The sequence below is a fragment of the Culex quinquefasciatus genome, chromosome 1 (assembly GCF_015732765.1).
Source record: "Culex quinquefasciatus strain JHB chromosome 1, VPISU_Cqui_1.0_pri_paternal, whole genome shotgun sequence".
NCBI lineage: Eukaryota > Metazoa > Arthropoda > Insecta > Diptera > Culicidae > Culex > Culex quinquefasciatus.
In genome coordinates, this window is record NC_051861.1 from 58510758 (window position 1) to 58520894 (window position 10137).

The following is a 10137-nucleotide window of genomic DNA, read 5'->3' on the forward strand; positions in this document are numbered from 1 at the left end:
CTGAACCAATTGCCTTGGCCATCAGGCGGGACATCGTGAACGGCGCGTTCATCAGCCCGAACGGAAGGACTTTGAACCGGAAGACTCCTTCTGAGGTTCGAAAAGCGGTCAGATTGCGACATTCCTCTTTCAACGGGATTTGAAAGTATGCGTCTTTCAAGTCTATGACCGAGAAGTACGTAGCCTTGCCCAACCGTCGGAATATGTCTTGCATGTTCCGCATCGGGTAGCTATCTTTGACCGTCAACTTGTTGATCTTTCGCGAATCGAGACAGACCCGCACTTTCCCGTTCTTCTTCGGCACCGGGACCAGAGGGTTGGTCCATTCGCTGTAGCATTCCTCGATCGCGTCCAGCTTCTTGAACCGTTCCACCTCGGCGTTGATCGCTTGCTGAACGTACGGTGAACAACGGTACATGGGCGGGTTTCTTGGCTTTGCTCCTTCCTTCAACACAATCTCATGTTCGATGAGATGCGTACGGCCTAACTTCCCGGTCGATGTCAGCTCGAACTCTCGAATGACTTCGGACAGTTGTCTGCGTTGCTCGCTCGTCAGGATGTGCTCGGTCTCGATGGCATCCGGATCTGGAACGGACTCGGTCGGCCCTTCGTACACCGGAATGTCCAGCGTGTCGTCCTCCTCGGGGTCTTCCAACGTTGGCGTTGTCTCCGAAGGCTCGATCGTGAAACAGAGAAGTGCGTCGTCGTCCTGCTCGACCATCTCGACGCTTTCCGGTCCTTGACCGAGGTCGATCATCGGCTTGATCCCGAACGCCTCCCAGAAATCGGCTCCGAGAATGAGTTTCCGAGAGATCTCCGGAACGACAATGGTTGGAATGACTCGCGTCGTGTTCTTGAAAGTAAAAGGTAAATTTACAAAGCCCAAGCAGCCGTAGTTCGACCCGTCCGCGGTCGACACTCGGATGGCCGCCGGTTGGATTTTTAAACGGTACCGGTCGATGATGTCCAGCGAGTTCAAAATGCTGACTCCCGCTCCAGAGTCGAGCAGCGCATCGATCTGCGTGTCGAAGATATTGACTCGGATGTGCGGACACTTGTTGGCCTGTATTCGGACTTGGTATACTTGCGCAAAAGGGTCGTAGACGAAATTTGACGTGGGAATGTAGGGTTTCAGGTCAGTGGTCGAATTCCCAGACTCGCACCCCTCTATTCGTTTCCCTGCTGCGTAGCCGAGGAACGTTGCGTAAACGACGCCGAACACCGCTCGCAGTTCATTATCGTTCTTCCCAAACTACCACACCCGTAACAAAAAATCACCTTCGGCTTGTTGCATTGGCGCCAGCTGTGCCCGTGAACCAAACAGTTCCAGCACAATAGTTGAGCTGTGGTTCCGCTGGTCCCTGCCAGCAGTGGGTTCGCCGCTTGAGTCGCGTCTCCCTGTCGCGCTTGGTTGACTAATTGCTGCGGTTGTTGTTGTAATTGATCTTGTGGTTGTTGTTGGTGATCCCCTTGTTCTCCGGGTTGCTGTTGCGGTCTCGATTGGCTGGAACGGTACGGATTGCGGTACCCATTTGTCGGTCGTTGCTGGTCTTGGCCCGACGACCCGAACGACGGCCTATAACTGCTCTGTTGCCCTCGGATGGCGTTGACCGGTGCTCCGTCCTCGTCGCTTCCGCACTCGTCCACCTCGACGTGGTTCACGTGACGCTGGTTTGAAGCTTCCCCTGAGCCGTCCGCCTGCTGTTTAATTGAACTGTCCGCTGCGTCAATCCGGTGGTTGATGTCCAATAAATCGTCCAAATTTCCCACTCCGACGATGGCAATCTTCGTTTTGTAGTGGTCCCTCATGTTGTCCCAGATGGTCTCGAACAGCCTATCCTGCGGTAGAGGGTTCGTCAGCAGTCGGTTCAACCTGACGATCTCGTCGACAAACGCCTTGAACGCTTCTCCCCGTTGCTGCTTCCGGTATTTGATGGTTGATCGGATTCCCTGGTCTTTGTTGGGATTTCCAAACCGGTGTGTGAACTTGCCCTCGAACGTTCGCCAACAGTCGAAATCGTCCGCGTAAGTGAAGAACCAGTCTTCCGCGGTACCTTCGAGAAGCTTGTGGATGTTCCGGAGTAGTTCCCACGGCGGAATTTCTTCTCGTTCCGCTAACTTCTTCGCCTTGTACAGGAAACTCTCTACGGATACGTTGGAATCGCCCGAGAACCGGATCTTCCACTTTTCAATCCGTCCGTCGAATCGTCCTGCGCGATCGCGGTTACGCTGACTTCCACGTACACCTCCTCTTGAGCTACCAGGATCGCTATAGTCGCCCTCGTAACTCGATGGGTACGGTGGTGGAGATTGGCGTGGATTTCCGCTTCATCGACCTGGCGGGGGATTGTTATTAGGTGGTACGTTGTTGTTGTTTGCTGTTGCCGAGCTTTGCTGCAGCATGATTGTGCGCATCATCTCCTTCATGGCTTCCCATTCTTCCAGCGGAAAGCCAGATGAAGTCGACGTCAATTCCTTCCCGTTCTTCGGAATCGCTCCCCTCGAGTCTTCATCAGTTTGGGTTGCGCTCGTCTTCTTTTTGATCGTTCCCTGCTTTTCGAACGCCATCAGCGCCTTCTTTTGAGCTTGTATTTCCGTCCTCAGCTCCGCGTTCTTGTCTACTAGGTCCCCAAGCATCGCCCTCATGTTCTTCCACTCCGTCAAAAATTTGTCGTCTCCCGCCTGTCCTCCGTTGCCTCCGCCCGAACCTCCCGAAGCCATGTCTGCCGAGTTTCCTTTTGCCGGAAGACTCGAACCGCTGTTGCACACCGTACCTTGATCGTTCTTGTCCGGTGTGGGAAATTCGAACCGTGGGATTCGCGGCACTACGTTTGGGGTCTTGAGTGTTGAGTTTGGACTAGTTTCTTGAGGTGTTAGGACTGGATTTAAATTCTCAACCGTGGGCGTGGACGTTAAGTTATCGTTCGGCGTAACCGACCCGCTGGAGACAGAATTCAAAATCGGAGACGCGATTGAAGAAGTCTCTCCTGGTGTTAAATTTGGATTAGGTGTCGTGATCGAAAGTGTGGGCGTAGGGGTACTCGCTACAGTTGTGACCTGGCCAAGCACAGGGGTCCTCAGAGTAAGTTTCGACCGCTCGGTCAAATTTGGAACCGTTGTTGGTGTTTTGCTACCCGAAGATTCGAGAATATTATTGATTTGTTTCTTGACTGGCGACGTCGGAATCCCAAATTCGAATTCCTTCATAAGATTTTCAATTCTTTGTACCAGTTCGCGTTTGATCTTTCTCTCTGTTTCCGTCCGCGCCGAATGACGTTTTGTCCGGTGCCAATAACTTAGAACTCGCGATTCAAATTTGGTCTCTTGTTTTTTTTGCTAACGCTTTCGCCAACGAATCGATCCGACCATGAATGTGATCTACTTCGTCTTTAATGTTTGTGTACGATGGCCAAATCAAATTCTCTTTTTGGTCCCTCTTAAATAAGCTCCTCACCTTCCGTTGCTTTGCCGGTAGATCGAGTAGGAAAATTGATTCCGGTTGCTTACGCACCGTGAGTTCGTGCTCGATCTCTTCGATCGTAAGGTCCTCCGCACGAGGAAACGGTACCAATTTAAACATCTAGTGCAATTAGGTTCAATTCCAAAAACAAAATTTTATGGTTCGCTAATTTAGTTAGCTATAATAACAAACAGCAAAGTAAGTTAGAGAAAATACTAACAAGTGTAGCGCAAATATTACCAAAAGTGAAACAAAATATGATTATATATTAAAAGAATGATGAAAAAAATAGAAAATAAATATAATAAATAATGCAAATGAAAACAAACCAAAACTATGTTTCCAATTTCTCCGAAATAAAAAACTCAACCCTTCCTTCTGAACAAAAAAAAAATCTTATAACTACAAAAAAAAAAAAATTCAAATCCAACAAAAAAAAATAAAGTCTTTCGGAAAATCCGTAAATTTCAGAAAATTCAGTAAATAGATCCAAGAAAAAAAAAATTACAAAAAAAATAGAGTAAAGTAGATGCCTTGTATTGTTGGGCGCCAGTTATAGCACGCCAGCTTGTCGAACTTCCTGATGGTAAGTGAGATGGCTTAAGCGCCACTCCTGAGGGAGACCATCCACCTGTTTTCAGTTTGCCCAGCTATTGAGACCTCCAGAGGGGGTTCAGTTTATCCCGGAACGGGGAAAAGGAAGTTCACTGACGGCAGAAAAACAAAGCGAGAACATTACCGAACAATTACCAAATGAGAAAATCCAAGAAAAGATATCCACTTGAAGAAGACTCAGAACTTCCCGCAGCTAGTCATCACCCTTGGCCCTTCCAGTTTCCCAGTTTGTCCAAGAGCCGGAAAAGACGCAATGGTTGCCCGGTGGGAGAAAGGAGCCCAACCTCTCCAGTAAAAAAAATAGAATAAAATAGAAAATAGAGTAAAACTACATTTATTTACGATCGCGAACTAATCATGAGTTTATTTTTGGACCATCCTAAGGATCAGTCCGTAGCTAGAGTTTGGTTGGTGTCTAGACTAAAGTCGACATTGGTGTTGGTGTTGGGTGTTTATTTTACAGAAGTGTGTGATACATTTGTATTGGTGGTTGAACGTTCATTCATTGTTTTGTGCACATTTTCGGTTTTTGCCGGCGGTCCTCCCTCTTCCTTTCCCTGTTAGCCTGGTATCTGTCGTGTGTTTTGGGTTTCTACTTTGTGCTTATGTTTTGCGCTCTATGTTGGTGTGTGCGTTTAAGTCAAGGGGTGCTCAGACGGGACGGTTTTGGGGCACGTCAAAGGACGTGTAATCGGCCTCGCACCTGGGGGCTCTAGGTTGCGGGCAAGTGGGCCATGGACTTATCACTTTAATCAAACATGCGTTCTACTCACGTCCCTTTTTGAGTGCGTTGATCACGTGGCCGCCGAACTCGACGGTTTGCTGCTGCGGATGTTACCTGGTGCTCTCCTGTTGCTCTGGTCGCGGTGGATTCACCTACCGGATCTCGAACGCCGCCAGCGAATGCTGAAACGACTACTCCTGCTGCTGTTGATGTTGCTGCTGTTCAACGTGAATTCACGCCGAACCCTATCGTGGCCGCCACTCGAAGGCGGGCCGCTGCTCGGACCTCAGCGAGGTCGCGCTGATACTGACGCACGTGCTCGGTTGCGGTTGCGCGTGGCCGATGTGGTGGACGCAGATGGTTGACGGTTGCTGCCGTCCTTCTCCGGCGGAAGCCGGTCAGTTCCGGAACCACGTGTGGTGACGTACGCGGTTCGTCCGGCGTAGCGTTGCCGGGCCTGGGCTGGTGATGTCCTGGGTCGATCCAGGGCGTTTCGCAGCGTGACGGCGAGTGGTTTGGGCCTGTAGCGTGGCCTACACTTGGGGAAAGAACGCACTGAGCACTGGCACATGGAGGTAGCACAAGACCTTACCGAAACACCTGTTTTTCCAACGCGAGCACACTACTGCCGCCACACGAAAACGGCCCTAAGCTTCTAGCTATCTAAACACAGGGAAAGGACACAAACTTCAACTTAAAACAACCCAAAGACAAACTCACGAATTAAATTACCTAACTAGAAAGATCACGACGCGCACTAGAAAAAAGGACACCTGTAGCCTCCTTCGCGGAACTGGATAAAGTGAGCCGCTGGGGTTTCAAGTCAGAACGCCGCGGTGTGGAGAAAGCCTGAGCCCGGAAATCGCTTAACTCCTCGCGAAGAGAAATTGAGCGATTTAACTCAAATTTCAATCCATCTCATACCTTCGGAGTAGGACAATCGTTCGGAAACCCTCGCCCGTTTCACCCCGAACAGCTAGTTCGTCTTCCTGAAACCGCGAGTTTGCGAATTCCCTCGGAAGATCTTAGCAGGTTGAACTCCCCGAATCCGGTTGATGACCCCACCTCAAGGCAGAGTTTATGCCACTCGGCCACCAAGATGATCGACAAGCTGTAGTGTATCTCTGGAGAACGTTGGATCTCATTTAAATTCAAATCTGAGAAACTGTATGTCAGTTTCTCATTGCCTACCTCGTGGCGTTATTAAATTAGATTCTATTGAGAAACGCCAAGTGCAGTTCCTCTTTAAATATTATTTTATGTTTGTTCATTTATGTACTCGTTACAGTTACACATTAACCTCATTCTCAAGCACAGTTCTATTTAGTTTTCTTTTGATAAAACAGGGAAGATGTTGTATTACGTTATTTATTACCATGCCATAGTTTCGTAGTTTATGGACACTCCCTACAAACGTCATTCATTCACGCGCGCTTTCTCTTTCTTTCTCACTTTTCATTCATTCTGTATCCGAGTGCCGAGCAGTACAGTCGTGTCAATAAACGTTAGTTTGTTAAGTTAATCAAACTTGTTTTAATTGACTACCAAATAAAACAGGTGAATTAATCCGTAGTGGTGAAATAATGTCACAAGGTCATTTACTATATAATACAACAATCCCTTTCCCAACGATTCCCCTACACTCACTACACACCATATTCTATAAATAACTCGAAGTGGTTGGTACGGTATGTCCTCACTTCTTCTTCTTCCCCTGATGATTTCATGAAATGTGGGTTCCGTTAATAGAATCTGTCTTTTGCGGTTAATGCAACGCAGTAGGCCGGGCCGCTTTAGTGAGTGTAATACATTTCGGGGGTTCTCGAAAGTACTGCAATCATTAATAATGACAAGAAAGAACTTGAGGCGTAATCTAACCATAAGTTCTTCCCGGATGCTTTCTTCGGACTGGCTGCGCTTGTGTTCGATTAGATTAGATTAGATTAGAAAATCGATTTTCGTATTCGGATTTTGAAAATTTTGACGTTTAGAGTACTTTTCAAAAAAACAGTTTCAGTATATGATTTTTGTATTTTTTTAGGTGAATTGCTCCACCCTGCATTTTTCGTGAGTCTTTTTGTAACATCTTAGGCTATTTTCACAAAAAAATTGTTCGAAAAAAATTGTGGGCTCACCTTCAAATTTGACTTTTAAACTTATAAATCAAAAAATCTCTATTCCCAATTATCGATTCCTAGGCAACTTGGGCTTAGATGATTGATCACATGGCGAAAATCCAGTCTGCAATCCGCTAAAATCACCGTCTCCTAGCGAAGCGAAGTTTGTCTTTGACCACTTTTTGATACGATGCAACGGCTTCGAGATACAGCAATATTTAAATTACGAAATACATAAATATTTAAATCACATACGCCCTTCTCAAATGTCATTATCGAGTGTAACTGGCTCCATATACAGCAATTCCATTTGAAAAGAGCCTAAACCAAAAAAAAAGTTCTCCGATCGGGCTCAAAATTTTTCTGGGGGTTCCTTGGCCAAAATAATTAGACCCGTATTTTTTTGTTTGGCCATTAGGGTGGCCTACATCGTGCTAGGGTGGTTCAAAAATGGCAATTTTCGTCATTTTCGCAAAAACCACTTTTTCTAAAATCATATCTCGCGCCATTTCATCCGATTTTAGCTGTCTTAGACGCAAAGAAGGTGATGAGTTTGGCTATTTGGGAAAATAGTAAAGTTCCAAAATCTAGCTTAACTATTGAAAAGTCGTATGAAAACTTAAAATGGCGTTTTGACCGTGTCTGGACCAAAGAGCCTATGTCTGAAAATATTTTATCGGATTCTCGGAAAATTTCACATAACATATCAAAATTGGCGATGTCGAACCGTACGTTTTGGAGATACGATTTTTGAAAATAAAAACTGCGTTTTCGACGCGCCACGCGCAAAAACGGGACGAAATCGGCAAAAATCAACTTTTTCACTAAAACTGCGATAACTTTAAAATTTCAGCGATGACCTATACATGTCTGGGTACCAAAATTTTCGTAATTGAGAGACGCAACTTTTGGTACCATAACATCTATAGGTCATCGCTGAAATTTTAAAGTTATCGCAGTTTTAGTGGAAAAAGTTGATTTTTTTGCCGATTTCGTCATTTTCCCGTTTTTGCGCGTGGCGCGTCGAAAAACGCAGTTTTTTTTTCAAAAAATCATATCTCGGAAACGTACGGTTCGACATCGCCAATTTTTTGATATGTTATGTGAAATTTTCCGAGGAATCCGATAAAAATATTTTCAGACATAGGCTCTTTGGTCCAGACACGGTCAAAACGCCATTTTAAGTTTTCATACGACTTTTTCAATAGTTAAGCTAGATTTTTGGAACTTTACTATTTTTCCCAAATAGCCAAACTCATCACCTTTCTTTGCGTCTAAGACAGCTAAAATCGGATGAAATGGCGCGGAGATATGATTTTTAGAAAAAGTGGTTTTTGCGAAAATGACGAAAATTGCCATTTTTTGAACCACCCTAGCACGATGTAGGCCACCCTAATGGCCAAACAAAAAAATACGGGTCTAATTATTTTGGCCAAGGAACCCCCAGAAAAATTTTGAGCCCGATCGGAGAACTTTTTTTTTGGTTTAGGCTCTTTTCAAATGGAATTGCTGTATACACAAAAATGGCTCATATAGGCCTGGGATAACATGTCTACAAAATATCATTGAAATCGTAGAGGGTCGGGTACAACCGATTCCCTATTTGACATGGAATTAATTGCTCGTTGTCATCTCGATGAAAATGTTCAGAAGTTCTTGTGGTGAAAACTTCATCCGTTGATGCTGGTTGTGTTGCATTATTTGAAGCACCCTGTAACTAGCTCTACACAAGCCTATACCTTACTAACCACCCTGTAGTTTTCCCACCTTAAGTTCTTTGTAATACGAATATTTCGAGTATTATTTCGGTATTACAACATGGTGTCAGAAGCGGTTGATTGCTTCTAGGTGCATTTTCTCGGTGTCATTCGTGAAATCACGGGAAAAGTGCAGTGAAACATTGATACGGACGGAAAACAAAAAACGTGTAGTAACAAGTCGCGCGTCGTCGGCGGCCATATTGTTTTTTTCGTTCGCAGAAATTACCGAGTTCTCATCGACATGGATTCGGCACAGTTTGAAAAGTTTTTGGATCACCAGTCCAAACTAATGACGGACCTGTTCACTCAAATGGAAGTAAGGTCCGAGAAGAAGACGAAGGCAGCTGTCGCTGCAGCTGCAGCCAGGGCTGCGGTTCCGTGTCCAGTAGGGTGCCCAGAAAAAATGACCCCTGCTCCACAAGCGGAAAACGGTTTTTTGGGTTATTATAAGCATCTGTGTAAATTTTGAGCGACATTGGATGAGATTAACCCATTGATTCCCGAGCCTAAAGTTGGTGAAAAAACAGTTTTTCATACAAAAATGACTTTTTTAAATCGCTAATAACTTATCAGGATCGAGTTTTACAGCTTTGGTATGTTCTACAAAGTTGTAGAGCATTAAATTTTCATTAGGAATCTCACTTTTGGGAATATTCGGATGGAAGTAGCGCACCGTGCAGACCAAACCGTAAGAAACTTGGATTTTCCATACATTTTTCGATTTTTCCCATACAAACTTCACCTCCGAGTATCAATGGGTAAATGATGACCGATTTTGCTCATATTTGGTCCAGAGTCCTAGAATAGGTCAAGGAACAATATTCAGCTTGTGGAGCGAGGTTTTGAGAAAAAGTCCCATATTCTGGGCACCCTAGTGTCCAGCCATGTCGCTGGGAGTGAACGTGGCTGTACCCATTGATGCTGGAAGGAGACATGGAGCAGAATTTCGATTTTTTCGAAAAGAGCTGGAGAAGCTACGCCAAGGCTGTGGCCATGGACTTGTGGCCGAACGTAGAAAATCCGCAGAAAGTGAGTTTCCTCCTGTCGATGATCGGCGAACCAGCACGAAAAAAGTATTTCAACTTTGAGTTGACGGAAGCTCAACAAGGTACGGTTGACCTGGTTCTGAAGGCGATCAGGGAGAAGGTCACAGCCAAGCGGAACGTGATTGTCGATCGTCTCGGCATCCCAGTTTCCTGTAGAAACAATCGACGAATTCACCACTCGCTTGAAAATGTTGACCAAAACCGCAAAGCTGGAAACGGTGGAATTGGAGTTGGTCACGTACAAAGTCGTGACAGCCAACAAGTGGCCTCACCTTCGTACCAAAATGCTCACCTTCACCGACATCGATCAGACCAAAGCTGTGGATATGTGCCGAGCGGAAGAAATTGCAGAGAAGCGTTCCGTGGAACTTGGAATCGCTGGAGGTTCTGAAGTGAAGAATGTCGTCAAGCACAG

General features: G+C 45.8%; 1 protein-coding gene across 1 annotated transcript; it reads right to left on the minus strand.

Moving 5' to 3' along the window:
* Window positions 1–5001: 5001 nt before the first annotated feature.
* Window positions 5002–9863, minus strand: LOC119769753. Its single transcript, XM_038263296.1, has 3 exons — window positions 9789–9863; window positions 5392–5462; window positions 5002–5332 (listed from the first exon to the last, which is right to left on the minus strand). Exons 1-3 carry the CDS (start codon window positions 9861–9863, stop codon window positions 5086–5088), a joined length of 393 nt encoding a protein of 130 aa, XP_038119224.1. The 3' UTR covers window positions 5002–5085.
* Window positions 9864–10137: the final 274 nt, after the last annotated feature.